Source organism: Centruroides sculpturatus, unplaced genomic scaffold (genome assembly GCF_000671375.1).
Source record: "Centruroides sculpturatus isolate CEXI.00-Female unplaced genomic scaffold, Cexi_2.0 scaffold773, whole genome shotgun sequence".
NCBI lineage: Eukaryota > Metazoa > Arthropoda > Arachnida > Scorpiones > Buthidae > Centruroides > Centruroides sculpturatus.
In genome coordinates, this window is record NW_019384998.1 from 332,995 (window position 1) to 355,943 (window position 22,949).

Consider the following 22,949-nt stretch of genomic DNA (forward strand, 5'->3'; position numbering starts at 1 on the left):
TAGACGATTTTTATTCCCGACACCATCTTCCTTTTTGCTGTCGTGCTAAGTTTCTATATTCATCTTGTTCACTTCCCCTGTCAGCAGCATGACGTCATCTGCAGAATCCATTTGTTGGTTCCGCAGGGTTTGTGGGTACATTCCTCTGACTCCTTTTCCACTACCTACTTTGACATGTTTTATAATACGATATCGGATTATTATTATTATTATTGTATGGATCTATGTATTTACTGATGTACTTTATTTACATCAGCAGTGTCCAACCCTTTGCCTTCCTTGGACCACATTTGAAGAAAAATAAATTGTTTTAGGCCGCGCATGAACTATGAAATTACATATAAAGGTAACACGAATAGATTTGCTCTTCTAGACCTAGATAAACTATGAAATAATTTATGTAGCCTAAAATGTATTCAAGTCAAATTTTTCTAGCCCAAAAATCAAAAAGTAGCCATTGCACAAAGTGATTTTTTGTGTGCGCAAAATTAAAAAAATGTGTAGCCCATTTTGGCGGAAAGTAGCCAAATCTTTTCATTTAAAGTACAGTACATAATATGCGTATAATTTAACTTCTGTCTTCAGCACTTGTGAACCTCGCTGTTGCACTAGCGACACAGTAGCTAATGTAATACGAAAATAGCTTAACTGTCTTTTAACAACCAGGTTTTAAGCGGCTTTACTAAGAAATATGCCCAATGTATATGTTTAAAAACACTATAATGGCAACTTGTGACAATTTTTTAAAAAATAAAAAGTATTACAACGCCGCACGAATTTCAAAAAAGTAAAAAATAAATATCTAAAAATCTCAATGCTTTAAGAAAGTTTTCGATTTTGCGTTGGGCCGCGGGTTGGGCAGCCCTGATTTACATAATTGTGACATAAACTTTGTCATGAAGAACTTTGCTTGAGGAATTATCGCTATAATATGGAGAGTTCAGTTTTGTAGTTACTACAATGATTATTGCACTTTGTTTGATTATATCAAAAACGTGTAAATTGAAAAAAGTGTTGTTTTAGAAATAGCGTACTTTAATTGAAATATTGGAAAAGCAATTCATGAATACGCGAATGTTTGGCAAATAGCCGTGTGGATGGCAAATAGCCGTGTGGATGGGTTTTTTTAAAAACTCTTTTCGCCCTGTGGGCACTAAGAGGGACTCTTTTAGCAAGCCCATTATGGGTTCGGCCAGGCCCACAATGGGGCAACCGGGTGGTGAGAAACGGGGTCTGACATATCCGAACGTAATCGTGTGGGTGGTTACAACTTTTCATCGAGAATATCAAATTCGAAAATGTCGAGAGATGTCTTGTTGATTTTTTAGTTATAAAGCTAGTGATTTATAGTGTATAGCTGACATCATGTGAAAATTTGCCAAATCTTTGATGGTCTGCATATTGTTTTTTGTATCGCTTCACTACTCATATAGCGAACATTTCTGGATAAACAAAGAGCAAAAGATTTTGATACTTTCTGTAATACTTCGCGTAATATTAATTTTGGAATTATGGTAAAAGATGTTTCGTAACTGTATGACTATTTCACCTGAAAAAAAAACAAAATTAAAATAATCATTTCAGATAAAAGTGGCTGTTAAATATTAAGAGTGATTAGAATTTTTTTCCAATACAATAAAATAACAACATTGTCATTTGAACCACTTAGAAGCGAGATAGGAGAGACTATCGCAAGACTAAGTACAGCGAGAAAAGATATTATATTGTATATCTCTCAAAAGTCGCAAAACTATACTTATTTTTCGGGATGATTTCACTATCATGACTTTCTGTTTCCCTGTAGTTATCTAGAAGAAGACACAAATCTGCCATGAAGGCTCTGGGATGTCAGGGAAAGATCCTGAGATCCCAGAGCCTTCACGGCAGATGTGTGATTTCTCCTAGACCAGGGATCGGCAACCTTTTGAGTCGGAAGAGCCAAAATTACAATTTACAAAATTTCAAAGTTTTTAAAGAGCTTTCAACAAAATTTTTTCTTGCCAACAATAAATAGTACTCGCATAAATAAAATTCTTTGATAAAAAAACTAATCTATTTATTCATAAGAAAAAATATCTATTTATTCATATATAAGTAGTGTTTTTCACAATAAATTATATAATAGAAATGTGAGATTCGGAATTTTTACCGATTATTTTGCCGACTAAGTGTCCTGTATTTGCCTAAAAACGTTATTAAATTTTCCTTTAACTTAAAGTAAAACCTAATGGAAAAAAACTTTTCGTTTATGTTCNCAAATTCGAAAATGTCGAGAGATGTCTTGTTGATTTTTTAGTTATAAAGCTAGTGATTTATAGTGTATAGCTGACATCATGTGAAAATTTGCCAACAATAAATAGTACTCGCATAAATAAAATTCTTTGATAAAAAAACTAATCTATTTATTCATAAGAAAAAATATCTATTTATTCATATATAAGTAGTGTTTTTCACAATAAATTATATAATAGAAATGTGAGATTCGGAATTTTTACCGATTATTTTGCCGACTAAGTGTCCTGTATTTGCCTAAAAACGTTATTAAATTTTCCTTTAACTTAAAGTAAAACCTAATGGAAAAAAACTTTTCGTTTATGTTCGACATAAACATCCCTTCAATTCGAAACTAATCCCACATTCCAACTGCTAAGTTGATAGTTAGCATGGTCCCGGGAACAACTCTGACCCATCTGCGTACCTTTTACCTCACAACAATCAATCACGTGACCATTCTCCCACGCCGATCTTATAAAAACCCCTTCCTTCCCCTTCTCGGCGGAGTCGTTCCAGAGCAGGTGCCAAAAGAAGATAAATTTCAAATAGTGTCCTTTTTAACCAGTGAACTTTCCTAAATCAGCGATTTAAATATTTAACCAGTGAACTCTCCTAACCAGTGAACTTTCGTAACCAGTGAATTTTTAACCAGTGAACTTTCCTAATTCAAAGAGAATTGTTCTCAGTTGATAACAGATCAAGAGGTATGAACCAATTATTGTAAGCTCTCTCTCGGTCTCTCCGCGTTTTAGGGACGCGAACTAGACATTGTATTACCCGAACCTTGTTTTAATAAATTGTTAATTTTTTTTATGTTATATCTGGCCTCCTCGTTTACTCGTATATCGCCTGTCGTCTCACCGACGCGCTCCTCCCTCCGCCACTCGACCCGTTACTGCGGGGAAAAAAACCCTTCCACCCATCCTGACAGTGAAAAGGTTTAACAACCTGTTGCCGGATCGGGAGACCTACCCTTCCCTTCCCGGTGGTTCACAAATTGGTGTCAGGAGTGGGGTTCCGACTTCTTCGGAACTTCGGTGAGGCGGAAGAAAAAGGCCATATCCGAGTAACGCCATTGAATAGAATCAAGTTAAACATTTCCTACGGTAGAGACGTTAAGTAGAAATTAGTAGAAATAATGGAGCGCGAACCTCAACCTGCGGCTGGGCCAGGCAACCCCGATCGAAACCCTAATCCGAATCCAGCTCCTCTTACAATGGGAGGTCTAGGTGGCATCACACTTCTGTTACCCGTGTTTTCCGGTAAAGCAGGAGGCACCCGAGTAACAGACTTTTTCGATTCGTTAGCGGATGTGTCCAGATTAGTCGCCTGGTCTAAGGCCCAGATGCTGGCTGTGGCTAAGTTAAAACTAATGGGAATAGCCCGGGAATTCGTCAGAAAAGATCGCCGAATCAAAGATATTGAGGAATTTGAGGAGTTCAAACGTATAATGATAGAGCGTTTTGAACGCGAACCTTTCCCAGTCCGATTAAATAAATTTTATAGGGGAGACCGGGGCAAGATCGGCATGTTAAGCTTTACTTAAATTTTGTGTAATAAATACTGCTGTAAACTGAAAAAAAAGCTTTGCATATTGTCTATTGGAATGTTACCTTACTATAGAACTGGTTAAAATCAGTTTGGAAATAAAAATAATTAAAATAATTACAACTTTACAAGAAGAGTGAAATTGACGAAGTTGCCCCGTGTATAGGGGCAAGATCGGCAACTTCTCTCTTTTTGTAAACTTGTAATTATTTTAATTATCTTTATTAAAGTTGCCCCTGGTATAGGGGTAACAGTAATGGGGCAAGATAGGCACGTATATAAAATTATGTTATTAACAATGTATAAGTTTGAATTCACTATTAAAACAAAGAAATACAAATCCAACGTCCATTTAATCATTTAATTAGCCGTATTATAGCCCGATATTTAGGCGATCGTTTGGTGATGTATTTGGCCCATTTAATATTATTACAATGAAATGCAAGTTCAAAGACATATATACATGAATAACAAATGCAAACATGTTTTCATTTATCATCTGTTTGATTTTTATCCTTTGCTTCTAATGTGGCTTTATGTTGCCGATCTTACCCCGCTAGTCATGATTTCGAAACATTAAGTACAACCCTGAGAACAGAATGCCAAGCCACGATCTGGCCACGTGAATAAGTTGAAGTTACATCCTTCTAACAGGAAAAGTAACTTTCGTTATCATGGAATTATAACAAAACCTGCCAATTCAATATAAATGGAAAAAAAATATTATATGGAATTGAACGAAAATGAAAATTTGCTTGATAATTCAACTACGCTTGTTGGAGAACAATAAAAACACTATACTCAACAAGCCACCAATAAAACTCAACTGCCTAACCTATAACCAAATTCTCCTTTTAATTTGTTTTTAAAAAAAAGCGCTTGACAAACTTGCCCCGCATGCCGAAGTTGCCCCGATCTCCCCTACTTGCGTACAGAGACGAGATGAGGATGTACAAGCGTATGCTGCTCGTCTCCAATCTCTGGCCATAGAAATAGTGATTACACCGGAGCCCAGAGCCAATGAAGAGGAAACTAATATTATACAACGGGTCCAAGCCAAAGAGCTTGATGAAAGATTAAAAGCGCAGTTCCTAAACGGAATTGATTTGCGTATACGGCAGCGAACGATGTCACGAGAGCCTGCTACATTCGACGATGCGCTAAAGGCCGCTATTAGCGAGGAGATGATAGAAAATATTACAGCACGTCCACGGGGGATCCTGCGCACTGTTAGGGAAGGCGACCGAGCAACAAACTCCTCTCCATCACCCAATGACCTACAACAATTAACAGCAGCGATGGAGGAGTTGAAAACGCGAATGGACGGTTTAACTCGAGTCCCTTCTCGAAGCAACTCTAGGAATGTGCCGTTTAATCGAAATCAGCGAGGGAATATTAATAGTAGATCATATCCTACTCCTGCTTTTAGGCGTAACGAATATCGGTCGTATAGTCGACCTAATCAATCGAATAACCGACCTAACCAAAATCGGACACGGAATTTTCCTGCTCGCGGAGAAAATCATAATGAGAATCAAGGCGCCTGTCCACGAAACGACTCCCCACGGCGAAACGACGCAGGAACTGACCAAAATAGGGTCCGATTCCGATCGCAACCTACGGAACCAACGCAAAACCGTTGGAAAGGCCATGTTCAAAGCATCAAAGGACGACCTCAATTTTCTCCTCGAAACATATATTCTATATCTAACACTAATTATATAACGTCACTAAATGAGCCTATATTTGATTGTTCTATCGGAAGAACCCCTCCAGAGGATACCGAGACAAGATGGAAAGGACGAATAGGGTTCACTCGAATCGTTGAAACCCAAAACCCTATTATACAAATCTATGAGAATAATATTCCGGTTAAAATGCAAATTGACCCTCAAGTGGAATATACACTCATATCAAAGAACCTAGCCAACAGATTGAAGGGAAAAACGTACGTAAAATTTGGCCTTAAACAAAAATTAGGACCTATCCTGGGAAGGCAAACAACGATTATAGGAACGGCGAGGCTCACATTTAAATTAAGAGGCCAGAAATTTATGGTACCTTGCGATGTGGTACGAGACGATATTACTACTCCCTGCGACGGAATCTTAGGCCTAGATATCATAAAGGCGGCGAAACTGACATTTGACAGTGACCATGCCCAGGTGGTGCTGTCCCATGGAAAACAAATCCATTTTTGCACTTCTCAAAGGCCTCGCACAAGGAAGCGTAGATCAACTGAAAGGGAGAAATCTTCTATGGATATCCTCCAAATTAGACAAACAGTTCCCACCAAAAGAGAAAAACGGAGAACGAGACCAAACCGGAGAGCAAGAGCCCGGAAAAAATTCAAGCAACCTATAACTCCGCAAGATCACACAGAAGTGACCATCGAATCGCCCACCATAACCTCGGAAGAAAATTCATTAATGATAGCCTCACAACCACTTACGTTTTCCCAGGAGGACTTTAATTTAGCCTCCATAGTCCCGGAAAGCGAAATTGAGGGCAATGACACTGAGCAAGAATCGGAACCGGAAGGAGAACCAGAAATTCACTCCCTTTCTTTAATTAATAGTTAATAGTTAATAGAATATCGAATTGAAAGATTGTTTATGTCGAACATAAACGAAAAGTTTTTTTTTCCGTTAGGTTTCATTTTAAGTTAAAAGAAAATTTAATAACGTTTTTAGGCAAATACGGGACACTTAGTCGGCAAAATAATCGGTAAAAATTCCGAATCTCACAGAAACATCCGACGACGGCGTCATTCGAGAGCTTCCTACGGACTGACGACAGTGACAACGCGTGTCACGGGGGAGGAGTGCGGTGAAAAGCGAGTACAAGTGGCTGAGAGATAGAATCAGTGCCTAATCCTCGTTAATCGATTCAGAACGATTTTTAAATGTTTTTTTTTTTTTTGATAAAATAAATAATATTTGCGTATGGAACTAGAGCCGCAGCTTCACATCCAAAGAGCCGCATGTGGCTCGCGAGCCGCAGGTAGCCGACCCCTATCCTAGACCAACTACTTACAAACCTAAAGAATCGCTCTGATTCAGATGCAGGCTGATTTATCTATATGATTATTCAGTTTTAGCAAGCAGAAGATACTGATCCCCCTGTCAAATGTGCTGAGTTGATTGTATAGTACATATCGATTGTAATTGTCTAAGCACTGACATCTCGTAAGGAATACATCATAACTGCAACAGAAATCATATTCGTAAAATCGATATGTACTATACAACCAACTCAGCACATTTGACAGGGGATACACCGGGATACACCGTCTCCATGCTCATATAGGTGTATGGAGATGAAACACAGAGCAATCCATGGAGCTCTGTTCCATGCTCTGTGCATTCATTCGTGCCGTTTTTGTAATTATTGCATGTATGGCCGAGAGACATTTGCATATTTCCACGAGGTGCACCGATTTTTTTCTCGTATAAGTATACTTTTGTAAATTATTTGAAACTTTCGATTTTGAAAAGTATAAAATTAAATGAATTTAGCATTAAATAATTTTGTTTAATTATATAATAAATTTTCCAACTATTTAATATCATTAGTAATTACGTACGATTGAAACGTATGTAATTAGGTATTGATATGATTATATTAATAATTACTAAAAATGATAAAATTACGTTTTTATTAATGATATTTACCCGAAAACATTTCCATATTTTTCTAGCCATTCATCTAAGCATTTGTTTCTCTAAAACGAAATAAATTACATAAATATACAGTCGCAGTACTAAAATTTTAGCAATGCATAACAAAATTGATTACCTTTTTGTTATATTCTATTAAATTTCCAGTAATGAAATTGGGTTCAGGTCCAGGAATTCCATACCTCTGAAATATACACATTTGTCTTTTTCTCCATCTAGAAATATTGTAATGTTAAATTTTTTTTTCTGATAAAGAAATGTGATGATATTACTCGTGTGAAATTCTTATTAATCCTATAGTATAAACATTGTTAATTTCTTATTGAAAATAAAAATATTCTCTTTATAGATAAGTTATTTATTCTTAGAAATTTAGATAAAGAAAATGAATCACAACGTAAGTAAAATGAAAATTTAGTGTTAAATAAAAATATATTTAAATTAGTTTAGACTTGAAAATTTGTTTACTTGTCGTATAATAAATATATGTTTATATATTATCTTTTTATCTAATTATTTAACTCTCAAAAATATTCAAAAATATTTAAAATGCAAAATATAAATTAATGGACATATTTTTCCTGCATGGATATATTAAAAATCGAAGTTATTTTCATTCAAAATTTTGACACATTAAAGAATTTAACCCCTTAAGTCTCCATCCTCTCCCGTCATCTTGAAAAAAGCGTGAGAGCGGCGAGTAACCTTACTTTCGAACTTATTGTAGGGATATTTAACCAACAAGGCGGCAGGTATTTGCTCACACACCTTTACTTTAAAAGTATTTACTTACTATATTTACAATAACAGTGATTGAAAAACAAACATCACAAAAATCTACTTTTATAATTCAAGCCGGTATAAAAAGTGATTCCACCGAATTCTTATCTGAAACCAGGCTGAATTTTTACAAAACGTCTGTGATTACATCATAAATATTTCTTACAGCTTTACTATTTTTACGACGACATCTTCATTTAGTGATATTCAAACTCTTATTTCAGAGACAGTCTCATGCTCAGAGTTTGATTTGGTTTTATTTATATAGGCAACGCGACACATAAGCGATCTGTCGAGAGGAATGTTCCTAGGAGTACTTTTATGGGAAACTGGTCCGTATTTAGGTGTTACTAAAGTAAAGAGAATCCGGAAAACTCCACGTGGCCAGTCCGTTGGTCAGGCATGAACTCACGACCAGTATTTAGTGGTTTTAATTCTAGCACTGACTATATCATTAAAATGTTTTCTGATCCTTAAGATAGGATCGAATTACGAACGTTAAAACTAAAATTCCTAAATAAATTATAATTAGTTAATTGTTTAATTTCAAAATTTAATGTAACCATATATAATAAAATAAACAATTAGCTACTTTTTGGAGAAATCAAGATAATAAAACTTAATTGACTTACAAATCTTTTATTTTTAATTGTATAAGAGGGGAAAAATTTTGTAAATAAATGACGAATACTCCACCTCACCTTATCCAAAATGAAAGAAGACACACGAAAACGGCCAATAAAATTAATATGGACGACATCTTAAAACCTTCAAGAATTTATATAATTGATATCAATTATATAAATCTCTTTCTATTCGATCGAGATCGAACTGATGAATCTAAACGAACGAGAATGATACATTATTTTAATGTTTAAAGTTCATCGTAAGAATAATTACTTCCTTAAAAATGTTAAATATACTTATTTAATAACTTATAAAAATATATAAAGTTAGTCTATATTTTATGTTAACATTATTGTTGTATATTCTAAAATACTGCAGTAAAATGATACTAAAATATATTGAGATTTATTACAACAGAATAGAATATCCTGGATATGTTTTATTAATGTAAAAATGTATAATGTAAAAATACAAGCAGTAAATGCTTATATAATGTAAATATAAGCAGTAAATGCTTACATTTTTACATTATATTACAGTATAATATTATGGGGACTTAGGAACCGTCAAAATCGAGATCCGGAAGTTATAGGTAGGGATCCTGCTACCAGGTGTGTATTATCGAACACGCCTTCGATTTATACTCTATAAAAGACAGAAAAGTAAGGCGAGAGGGTAAGAGTCAATCCGAAGTCCTGGAATGAGTCTCTCAGGAGGATCAATGTAAAATCAATAAAACCAACTTACGAATAAAAAAGATAATTTATTATAAAAAGTATACTGTAACACTAAAATTAAGTTTAAAATTAATATTAAATACAAAGTCTGTCTATAACAATATGCCAGCATCCGTATAGACGAAGTCTATCCTCGGAAGTTAGCCTATTTCTATACTATTAAACCTCGGGGTACCTACTGGGGGCTAATTATAATTATACACAAAAACAGGAAAAAATTACAAAATACGAAAGAAAACAGAATAATATGTATATTCAAATCTATGCAATAAATTGGAGTACTTTAATAAATAAAAACATCGCTAAAAATTGCAAAATCTACCTGCAGATAGAATATAATGCCTTTTACCTGATTCGACTGAATTTGAAACATATTTATATATATATATATTTTTTTATTTTTATGTATAGCAGATACTGGACCTATTCGTTATAGCACGAGACGATGAGGAAAAGTTATTCCGTGTTGATACTGCATTTACTGCCTACTTTAGTTTTGGACTATATTTTGCTTTATATCTTAGGATTCCATAAGCTAAAAATTTTGGAATTAGTCAGGAATAATTTTGTAGATATGAATTTATTCTTTTACATTTTGGAAAGCTAATTGGTTTTTAGAGAATTATTCGTTCCGTTCACTAACCATTTTAATTCAATTATAAAGAAAGAACAGTTTACAAATCGATTTACCGGCACTTTTCGGATCCAGACCTTCGGCAATTGTAATTGTTTACTTTGCCTAGGCCTAACACTTCCCCTGTTTTTACGAAAACATTCGAACACACCTTAATTATTTCTATAATAGTACAGAAAAATCACCCGATTGAAAAACTCGTTGCCAAATAGTCAAGTGGCTTGAAATATCACCAGATCTAGCAACAATGCTCGCACGTTGCTCATACATTTCTAAAAACGCGTCCATATACGATTTTTTAAAATTCAAACAGGATAAGCGAAAGCTCGCTCTGTGTTCGGGCAACCGTCACAACTGAATTACTTAAAATAAGACTGAATTCCAGTTCACACGACTGATAGTTCGATGCGAGAACTCGGCGTAGGTAAATACATGGAAGAAAATGGAACAACGTTACACTGACGAGTTACTACAGTGGTGACTCGTCAGTGTAGCATTGTTCCATTGTCCACCTGTGTCCAGACAATCTATGAAAATTGCCAGCCAGACGCGCATCTAGTTCACCGTGTCTATATCGAACACGTCAAGTACAGTAGTTAAAACGTGCACACGAGCGTCCACGTCACAGCTGATGACGGTCATGGCAGATAAAATTAATATCGATATCTAACTTTTCATCAATTACCCCTCGTGTGTATTGGCTAGATACTTTCCTCGTAAAAATATCGCTGGTGGGTGTGCACCGACGTTTATACGGTAAACATATTCTGTTAGGATGTTTAAATCCGTTCTTTTCAACGAAAATCTAATAATTATAATAAAAATTATTTTATAATGTAATAAAATGTATTAGATTGGTTCTTCGGTGTGACAAACCCTTACGTAAGATAACCTTCAGAGTAATATAAACAAAAAATAAAGGGGAAAACGAACTTATCTAAAATATATTTTATCAAATATTAGTTAAATAATTAATTTGATCAAATAAGAAAATTTACAATTATGTAAATATTATAATATAAAATCTAGTGTATCGTTAATTTTTTTATACCCTTGATTTACATTTATCGCTTGTTTATTAGCAGCATCGAGTTAATTTAGACTTTGAATTTTGGTTGCAGAAAATAATAATTGATAAATAATAATCTTATCTTTATTTGTAGATAACATTATATATAATATCCTTAATTATTAACATCAAATTGAAATTAACAACAATACAATGATTGACAATTAATTTAGATGATTTATTTAAATTATAGAAAAATCATTAATGATGCCTCTTAGATATACAAAACAGTCCGAAACGGAAAGAAACAGTTATTAAATATCAAAAATCTAATGAAATGAAAGTTGTAATAACTATTAACAATATGAATTTGAAAATACCAGTTGATAAAAATAAAATTATATGTAAATGATATAAAAGATACCATTTTCGAATTGATATGACTGTAAGCAAAAAATCATAGGAATTAACTTTATTTTGGAATTACTGTATAAGAATTGTTTAGTAATGATTTATGTAATTATTTATTTAATTGCAGGAATTTTTAAGGAATTATTTATTTATTTTATTCTATTTTATTTGTAGCATAATCTTATATAAATGTCGTACTTGAAACTCATTTGCAGAGGCAGATGAAACTCAGCCATGGAAAATTTAGCACTGTGAGCAGAGAGACAGTCAAAATAGTGTAAACACTAAGATGGTGGTTATGAAACAAATGAAGTAGAAACCTAAATACAGTGGGTGATCGGTTAACGAACATAATTCGTTCTAAGACTTTGTTCGCTATCCGAATTGTTCGTTAACCGATTATCAGTTTACCATAGATTTGTATGGGAATTTGATTAATTCGTTCTGGAGACCACAAAAAATAAAAAATATATACTTTCTTACTACGTTTTTTTATATGTAATAATAAAAATACATATATAGGCCTACACAGACTTGCATTTTTATTAGTCATGTTTTTTTGTTTGTGGGGGGTTAAATAATCTGTCTAATGTTGATTGCTTTTCTCCCTTCTTCAGGATTTTCAGAATTAATAGTATTGTAATTGTAGAGATCTCCAAGCCTATGGTTTGTATGCCATTCTAAGACCGTTGATCTGACATCCCCACTTCTTCAAAAGATCTTTAAATAATAGCAGATATCGGCATTAATCCTCTTTTTCATAATAAAACATATCTCGCCGAAGTTTCTTAGTTTTCTTCATTCAAGAGTTCTTCTGTCGTCAGATCCGTTTCAGATTCCATTATGAGCTCTTCAATGTTCTTTATTTCTCAGATGTGATATTTGTTACTCCTTTAGCTGCTTGAGTTTTCTTAATTATACTGTATCTTTCTTAGCTAACATTGAACTGCGCACTACTGTAGATTTGTTCAAGCCATACTGCCCAGCAACATCAGACATCTGCCTACTCTCTACCTTTGCTATTATACTCTCACCTTTCGAAAATAAAAACCGACGCAAAACTTAATGAGTGCCCGTCCGATAGTCTCGCGAATACTATAAAAGAATTGTTTGTCAGAAAAATAAAAGGCTGGAATTACAAGAGAGTATTTCAAAGTTCGAGGAATACTATCTGATCAGTATATATCGGGTTGAGCGTCGACGTTGACGTCTCCCGCACTCCAAAAAGTTACCTGAAGACAAAGGAAAATCAATCGGTATTTGCTATTTCCGTCGCTTCTTTTTATGTTTGTTCAGTGAAGTGTTCGTTATCCGATCACCCACTGTATTAAGTATAGAAAAAAATTATTATTCTCTTGACTGACACAAAAATTATGTTAAGAATTGTTGCCGACATTAATGCAGTCTAGAACAAAAATCGTTCATGTGTCTTCCATTTTGATATTCCAAAAATTGTATTCGATAAACAATGCACTCATTGACAGATCGCAATTGGTTTACAATAATTCTTTCACAAGTTGTGTTATTCTGTTTTCAAAGTTGTTCAGTTTGAAGCACTCCTAAAAATGTCTTGCTTTTCGGGTGTCACTAAAAATGAAAATCAGATTTTCAGTTGTAAACGAAGTAGCAAATCTACTGTATCTTGGATGAAACCTTGTCTTAGTAACCTGTGATGAAACCTGTTCTAAATTCCGTCTAATAAGTATATAGCTTATATAATAAAAATGATTTAACAAATATATTTTCACTACTGCAAGTGAGGGACAACAAACGTTTAACATCTCGTGAAACCATTGTGTATTAAAGGCGTATTTTATAACTTACAGGTCTAATTAGACAATTCTATTTTTATAAAAAGAATAGAACCTATTATAAAATTCGTTGTAAGCTCACACTGTACAGTATGTTTTGAAGAATTCCAATAAATTTACTGGATAGTCTGAAAAATTTCTTCATTACATTACTCATAGTTTTGTATTTAGTGAAAATGAACTTCTGTTTTCTGTTTCCTATACAGATAAAAATACAATAGTTTACGCAAAATTTTTCAGTGTTGTATAAGGAATATCTAATTGCGTTGCTGTTGCACGTGTATTGCTATAAATTATTGAATTATCTATTAATCGCACCACGACATCAGTGCAAAAGTTTCAGCCTGGGGACAAATCAACTTCTTTGTGGTCTCATACCTAAATATCCGATAACTTTGCCTCGAGCAATCATTCTTCTGAAAGATACGGTTTGAATAAGCGTTTCAGTTTTCATAATTGCGAAAATTGTAAGAATAGCAGAAGCACATCAATAGCATTATTTTTGTTTTGATAATATAGCTTCATTCAGAAATTACATTCAAGCAACATGAGGGCTATTGTGATTTCAATGTCAAAATATGTCAGGAAAGGTCTCTCATCTCTCTTAATATTTACTAACCACTTATAAAAGTTGTACTATAAAGTTGTGGCGAAGTGTTAGAATTTCTCTGATCGCAACTTCCTTCTAACGTCTCCTAATGAAAATATTTTATGCATAATTCAAATAATACTTTTACTTCAGTTGAATTTAAACGTCTATACTATTTCATCTGCAGAGGAGTTTAAATATGTCTTTTAATTACGAACATACTATATGTACTGTACTATTCAGCACATATTTTTATTGGTGAATAGGCCTATATAATTTTCTCTGTCATAATATAGAAAAATCAATATTCATTTTTTAATATTTCATACGAGTAAGTTTTCCAACTACAATCTATTTGGTTGTTATTTCAAATCAACAGTGTGTTTAACTCAGGGCCATGTATATGGATAGTTGGAAAACTTGAACTCTGTTCTTGAAATAATTAAAAATTAAAAAAAAAATACAAAAAACGCTTAAAACCTTTATTATAAAAATTCATAAACTGCGATATAACAAAATAACGTTATTTTTTAAATGCCTACACTTAGGCTGTGTACACACTAGGCGTTTTGCGTTGCGNATAGAAAAATCATTAATGATGCCTCTTAGAAATACAAAACAGTCCGAAACGGAAAGAAACAGTTATTAAATATCAAAAATCTAATGAAATGAAAGTTGTAATAACTATTAACAATATGAATTTGAAAATACCAGTTGATAAAAATAAAATTATATGTAAATGATATAAAAGATACCATTTTCGAATTGATATGACTGTAAGCAAAAAATCATAGGAATTAACTTTATTTTGGAATTACTGTATAAGAATTGTTTAGTAATGATTTATTTAATTATTTATTTAATTACAGGAATTTCTTAGGAATTATTTATTTATTTTATTCTATTTCATTTGTAGCATATTCTTATATAAATGTCGTAATTGAAACTCATTTGCAGAGGCAGATGAAACTCAGCCATGGAAAATTTAGCACTGTGAGCAGAGAGGCAGTCAAAATAGATGGAGGTTATGAAACAAATGAAGTAGAAACCTAAATACAGTGGGTGATCGGTTAACGAACATAATTCGTTCCAAGACTTTGTTCGCTATCCGAATTGTTCGTTAACCGATTATCAATTTACCATAGATTTGTATGGGAGTTTAATTAATTCGTTCTGGAGACCACAAAAAATAAAAAAATATATACTTTCTTACTATGCTTTTATATGTAATAATAAAAATACATATATACACAGACTTGCATTTTTATTAGTCATGTTTTTTGTTTGTGGGGGTTAAATAATCTGTCTAATGTCGATTGTTTTTCTCTCTTTTTCAGAATTTTCAGAATTAATAGCATTGTAATTGTAGAGATCTCTAAGCCTACGGTTTGTATGCCATTCTAAAACCGTTGATCTGACATTTCCACTTCTTCAAAAGATCTTTAAATAATAGCATATATCGGCATTAATCCTCCTTTTCATAATAAAACATATCTCGCCGAGTTTCTTAGTGTTCTTCATTCAAGAGTTCTTGGAGTTCTGTCGTCAGATCTGTTTCAGGTTCCATTATGAGCTCTTCAATGTTCTTTATTTCTCAGATGTGATATTTGTTACTCCTTTAGCTGCTTGAGTCTTCTTAATTATACTGTATCTTTCTTAGATAACATTGAACTGCGCCCTACTGTAGATTTGTTCAAGCCATACTGCCCAGCAACATCAGACATTTGCCTACTCTCTACCTTTGCTATTATACTATCACCTTTCGAAAATAAAAACCGACGCAAAACTTAATGAGTGCTCGCCCGAGTCTCGCGAATCCTATAAAAGAATTGTTTGCCAGAAAAATAAAAAGCTGGAATTACAAGGGAGTATTTCAAAGTTCGAGGAATACAATCTGATCAGTATATATCGGGTTGAGAGTCGACGTTGACGTCTCACGCGCTCCAAAAAGTTACTGAAGACAAAGAAAAATCAATCAGTATTTGCTATTTCCGTCGCTTCTTTTTATGTTTGTTCAGTGAAGTGTTCGTTAACCGATCACCCACTGTATTAAGTATAGAAAAAAATTATTATTTTCTTGACTGACACAAAAGTTATGTCAAGAATTGTTGCCGACATTAATGGAGTCTAGAACAAAAATCGTTCATGTGTCTTCCATTTTGATATTCAAAAAATTGTATCCGATAAACAATGCACTCATTGACAGATCGCAATTGGTTTACAATAATTCTTTCACAAGTTGTGTTATTCTGTTTTCAAAGTTGTTCAGTTTGAAACACTCCTAAAAATGTCTTGCTTTTCGGGTGTCACTACAACTGAAAATCTGATTTTCAGTTGTAAACGAAGTAGCAAATCTAATGTATCTTGGATAAAACCTTGTCTTAGTAACCTGTGTTGAAACCTGTTCTAAATTCCGTCTAATAAGTACAGTATATAGCTTATATAATAAAAATGATTTAACAAATATATTTTCACTACTGCAAGTGAGGGACAACAAACGTTTAACATCTCGTGAAACCATTGTGTATTAAAGGCGTATTTTATAACTTACAGGTCTAATTAGACAATTCTATTTTTATAAAAAGAATAGAACCTATTATAAAATTCGTTGTAAGCTCACACTGTACAGTATGTTTTGAAGAATTCCAATAAATTTACTGGATAGTCTGAAAAATTTATTTATTACATTACTCCTAGTTTTGTATTTAGTGAAAATGAACTTCTGTTTCCTATACAGATAAAAATACAATAGTTCACGCAGAATTTTTCAGTGTTGTATATGGAATATCTAATTACGTTGCTGTTGCACGTGTATTGCTATAAATTATAGAATTATCTATTAATCGCATTACGACATCACTGCAACAGTTTCAGCCAGGGGACAAATCAACTTCCTTGTGGTCTCATACTTAAATATTTGATAACTTTGCCTCGAGCAATCATTCTTCTGATAGATACGGTTTGAATAAACGTTTCAGCTTTCATAATTGCGAAAACTGTAAGAATAGCAGAAGCACATCAACAGCATTATGTTTGTTTTGATAATATAGTTTCAGAAATTATACTCAAGCAACACGACGGTTATCATGATTTCACTGTCAAAATATGTCAGGAAAGGTCTCTCATCTCTCTTAATATTTACTAATCATTTATAAAAGTTGTACTATAAAGTTGTGGAGAAGTGTTAAAATTTCTCTGATCGCAACTTCCTTCTAACGTCTCCTAATGAAAATATTTTATGTATATTTCAAAGAATACTTTTACTTCAGTTGAATTTAAATGTTATTTCATCTGCAGAGGAGTTTAAATATGAGTCTTTTAATTACGAACATACTATATGTACTGTACTGTTCAGTATATATTTTTATGCGTGAATATATATTTTTCTCTGTCATAATATAAAAAATAAATATTCATTTTTTAATATTTCATACGAGTAAGTTTTCCAACTACACTCTACTTGTTTGTTATTTCAAATCAACAGTGTGTTTAACTCAGGGCCATGTATATGGATAGTTGGAAAATTTGAACTCTGTTCTTGAAAAAATTAAGAATTAAAAAAATACAAAAAACGCTTAAAACCTATATTATAAAAATTAATAATCTGCGATATAACAAAATGAAGTTATTTTTTAAATGCCTACACTTATAAAAATCCTATTAAAAATTTATTGCTTGTTCCTCCACGATGTCTTTGATATGCTCGATTTGTCTCGTGGCTTGTTGAAAATTCTTTTAAAAATTAAAAAAATATAACACGCTCTGCATATGAGTTGTGTCGAAATGAGAATAAAATTCGACTTATTGAGTGTCAATTTTATAATGAGAGTCAGCTTATCAGAGATAATTATATGTTCTCTGTCTTAAGTTAGTTATATTAGATTAATAGGCTATATACAAGAAAACATTCGTTAATTTATTTATAATATTATTGACACAAAAAATAAATATTTATTTGTGAACAATTTGAAATAAAGCAAATTGTATAGAATGAGAAACAAAGAATAGGAAGACCTCGAATACTAGTACTTATGCAATCGAAAGGAATTGACATTATTATAAAATAGTATATTTTTTCTAAATGTGTACTTTACTGTACATTTAAATTCGATATTCAAATACATCTAATATTATACGTAACAATCTTTGATCGATTTGTTTTCGTTTTCTGTTGTTTTCTCTCGATAATAGTAAAATCTATATTATTATAATAAATATTTACCTTTAGTCTGTACGAGTAAATTGATGTTCGATTCATAAAATAAACGAAAAATAATCTGAGACGCAATAATAAAGACTTCTGATAAACATTTGACATATGAAGCAACTTAAATAAACAGATATATACAAGGTCATTGGGAAAGATTGGGCATAATAATTACGCCTATTATAAGAATTATCTTCATTCAGAAGATAACTAAAATTTTCCTGTTTGTCATTGATCATTTACTACACTTTAGAAAAATAAATTAATAAACAAAATACAAGTGCTGCCTATCTATCCGTCGTATCAAATTAAAAGAAGAGTCTTCTTCTAATTTAGGCAGTAAGCCGCCGTGGTACAGTCCATGTAAAGTGACATTAGCCCGCCAGAATATGCATTTTGTAACATCTACTTTGAAAATAATTAATCTTAAGTTGGGTCACAGACTGTTTCTACACTGTGTTCTATATTTGTCTAATTCTCATCTACGAATTCTTTTCTAGGTTTTTGTAATATATAGTATTACATTACGTAATATATATTGTTACAAGAGTAACGAACGACCAAGCTAATGTAAACAAAGCATATACACAACTAACCAAATAATTTATTTATAACTCTTTCTGCCCCGTGAGAACTAAAAAAGCTGCTTATAGCAAGCTCATTATGGGTTCGGCCAGGCCCACAATGATGGACCACAAACTGAAAATTATTTGATGAACAGGCAGACGGAACAAGAAATATATATATCAAATACATATATAATTTAAAATACAATAAAATTTCTAACTTATTATTTAAGGAAATAAATGTTAAAAGTAAGTTAATTAAAATTAAAATTATATAAGATAATGTTAATAATAATTCAAGAATATATATATTCTTGAATTATTATTCCAATTTTTGCAATAAATTTGAGCACTTTAATACATAAAAAAATCGCTAAAAATTGACCAATCGGGCATTCGTCCCTTACCGAACAGAATAGATAAGTTAATAAATTTAAGAAAGCCCACCAAGTGGCCATGAACCAAGGTCTGTAAACACGAGGTTAGGACATCAAAGTTTTTTATGGTGCCGCCATATTGGTTCCTTAGTTTCGAAGTCACGGTATAGATTTCATGCTCTGTTCTTGCAGTAAAAACTGCACGTTGACTTTGATTTCAAGTCAAGAAATTCTTTTATAATTTCAATTAGAATATCTTTTCATTTAGAGGTTACTCTGACATATAATTAAAGGTATTAACTAAATAGGTTTCAAAATAAAAAGCTATGTCGATGGTTCGTATGATACAGTATAAATTTATTTAGTTTTGAAATGCAAAGTTAGAGTAGAAATTTGGAGATACTTGTTAAAATTAGAATATATTTAATTTTTTATATTCACATGCATTTTACATTACACAAACTGCAAACAGAAGCATCCGAGTAACATTTTTATAAATTAAAATCTTCAAAAGTGTTTGCAAGAGATAATAAGAAAGTTCCTAAATGAGGGAAGTTATGCATATAAACCAAATTTAATTACTTTTATAGAAAACTAGCTTACCCGTCGAGCATTGCTGCGATCTCAGAAGAAAGGAAATTCAAGCAAACTCGTTACGATAAAATTCAATTTACATTTTATCATTTTTATTGAAACTTATTATTATTATTATTATTCATTTTCATCGGGAAAACATTTCAAAGTGTCGTTTCAATTCTATTTATTTATTGGAGTGCTTGTGGATACACGATATTTTTTGTTTTTTCGTCTGGTGCGTACACGAATAAATTGGAAGGTTTTCTGACGCNTGAAGTTATTCGATTTGTGGATCGAAGAGAAAGTCTTGAGAGTTGAGGAAAAGGGTTCCTAGTATATTGAGGTGACGATTAGGACCTTTAATTTATAAGAATTATTGTACATAAGTTAAGTCTTTGAATTTTGTCGAATTCCAAAGGGGAATAGAATTAAGTTAGAAAAATAGATTTGATTTGAGTTTTGTGGGGTTGATTCTTATTGATTTTCATTGAATAAATTGTTACTTGATTTTTACTAAATTTTGTATATAGTTATTATCAGAATATTTATTAAATATTTGATTTGATTTATTATTGACAAACTTTGTCGTCATTTAATTCGGTGCACGCTTAAAGTCCAGGCCTGGCACACTAACGCGAATCTGCGTAAAGTACCCGTTAAGCTTAGTTCACACTGAACGCGATTCGCTACCGAAAGCGAATAACACGTCAGACATGACGTCGTTTCCGGCAAATTTTACCATTTCGCGAATCGCTTCAAAGTTCGGAGCTGTCGAGTTTTTTCGCTGGCGAAAAAATTTCGCACCAATCGTATTCACGCTAGTTGTCACGTGGTTCTTGTTTTCAAGATGGCTAGAGAAACTTTCTCACACAATATATTACATGTTGTAATTACGGATTTTAATATTTCTCTCACCCAACATCGTTTTCTTTTTTACTTATTCTTCTTTCTCAATAAATAAACAAATGTGGTTAACGACGGAATATCGGAAGCGGCCATTTTGTTTTTCGAGATGACGTTTTCACTCGCTTGTAAATGATTGGCTGCTTAAAAATTCGCAATCGCTTTTCCCTTTTGGTTGTAGGGTTAATTTCGCTAAGCGAATAAAAATCACTTTTTTTTGCGTTTCGCTTTCGCTATTCGCTCAGTGTGAACTAAGCTTTAGGGAACGGCTATTTCCGACACAGTTGTGTCGATAATCGTTCTAGAAAGTCGGAAAAATAATCTACTTTACAATGGTTTGTATGATATAGTACGAGGATAAATTTGTTTAGTTTCGAAATACAAAATTAGAGAATAAAGTTGGAGTTATTTCTTAAAATAAGAATATAGCCTATTTAGTTTTCTATATTCGCATGCATTGCATTATAGGAACTGCAAACAGGAACATCAGAGTAAACATTTTTATAAATTTAAAATTAGATGATGAAGAGAACCATTCTCACAAACTTTATAAAACTTTATATTATGTAAAGTAAATCTTCAAAAGTGTCATCAAGAGATGATAATGTTCCTAAATGAGGGAAGTTATGCATATAAACCAAATTTAATTACTTTTATAGAAAACTAGCTTACCCGTCGAGCATTGCTGCGATCTCAGAAGAAAGGAAATTCAAGCAAACTCGTTACGATAAAATTCAATTTACATTTTATCATTTTTATTGAAACTTATTATTATTATTATTATTCATTTTCATCGGGAAAACATTTCAAAGTGTCGTTTCAATTCTATTTATTTATTGGAGTGCTTGTGGATACACGATATTTTTTGTTTTTTCGTCTGGTGCGTACACGAATAAATTGGAAGGTTTTCTGACGCGTGAGCCGGCCACATACAGTTGTCCATGCGAGAAACACGGATTCGCTAAATTTAGCCCACATACTCGCAGCGATTGTCAGAAGCGCGATATTTCCCATATATATATATATATTAATCCTTTACAATTTTAATTATTTAATTGCTCCTATTTCTTTTCCTTGGCATGTTGTGAAATTTCTGATAGTCGGATAATAAACCGTTTTATTGTAATTTGTCTTTTTAAATTATTTTGAGTCGATATTAAAATTTGGAAAAGGGGGATACCTAGATCGGTAAAATACGCGAATTTCTTCCTACAACTGTTGTTCGGGGTACAGTTAAGGTTTTAACGAAGTTCGAGCGAATACATAATTAGCAAAAAAAAAAAGTTGAAATAAAGTGATTAAACAAAAATTATTACAAATATCGTAAATAACAGTTCACAAATGCATATATAGAGATATTTTTTGAAGGGAGGGAAATGGTCTTCACAATTTGAAATCGATCGAACACATACTACTCGAGTGCTCGTGTAAACGCGCGCCATCTATCGTAGGATAAATGCGAGAAACCTTTGCGGGAGTGTATTAAAAACTTTCCAAAGCTTCATGGCGATTGCCATGAAGCTTCCTTCACAGAAACCTTCATAGGAGTATATTAAACAACTTCACAAAGTTTCATGGCAATCGGATAAACAGTGTGGTAATGCATGAAGGACACACACACACACACATACATTCATTTTTATATATATAGATTAATTCAGTATATTTATAAAAATTTATTAAACAGTAGACAATACCAACAAATAGAATTGCTAAATTCAACTTTATTTATTCTGTTATTTTATAATAAAATGATTATTAAGTAACATAATCATTCATTTAAAATATTTAATTTATACCATATTCTCAATTATTATAAAATATTAATTTAAATGACTGAGAGTTTTCATTTCAATTACCTGTATTTTATTTTAAATTTTGAAGTATATTTTCAATCCACAAACAACATATTATAACATTTATTCTGTTTAATAAGTCACATTATGTTGCTATATTACCAGTCAGAATAAAACTACTACAAACACAGTCTTTAGATTGGTGCTGATCCAAGTACCATATGTTAATGCTGTAATTACAAATACACTATTAAACCATTGAAAACCTCAAACTTCTTTAGCTAAAACTTACAAAGTATAGTGCAAAGATACTATATTTTATATCCTGATATATATATATATCCTGAGTCCACCATGAAATACTATATTTTATTTGTAAATTGAAAAAGTGAATGAAATTAGTCTTTGCAGTACAAAGATAGAT

At 32.4% G+C, this 22,949-nt stretch overlaps 1 protein-coding gene across 1 annotated transcript in view; it reads right to left on the reverse strand.

Moving 5' to 3' along the window:
* Positions 1-18,408, reverse strand: part of LOC111633143 (cytochrome P450 3A41-like) — a 31,076-nt gene extending 12,668 nt beyond the window's left edge. Inside the window, exons 1-4 of the mRNA XM_023377673.1 lie at positions 18,323-18,408; positions 8,984-9,122; positions 7,621-7,717; positions 7,497-7,546 (exon numbers count right to left, since the gene is read on the reverse strand). Coding sequence (XP_023233441.1) covers positions 7,497-7,546; positions 7,621-7,717; positions 8,984-9,042 — 206 coding nt within the window. The 5' untranslated portion in view covers positions 9,043-9,122; positions 18,323-18,408. The remainder of the gene's footprint in view (positions 1-7,496; positions 7,547-7,620; positions 7,718-8,983; positions 9,123-18,322) is intronic.
* Positions 18,409-22,949: the final 4,541 nt, after the last annotated feature.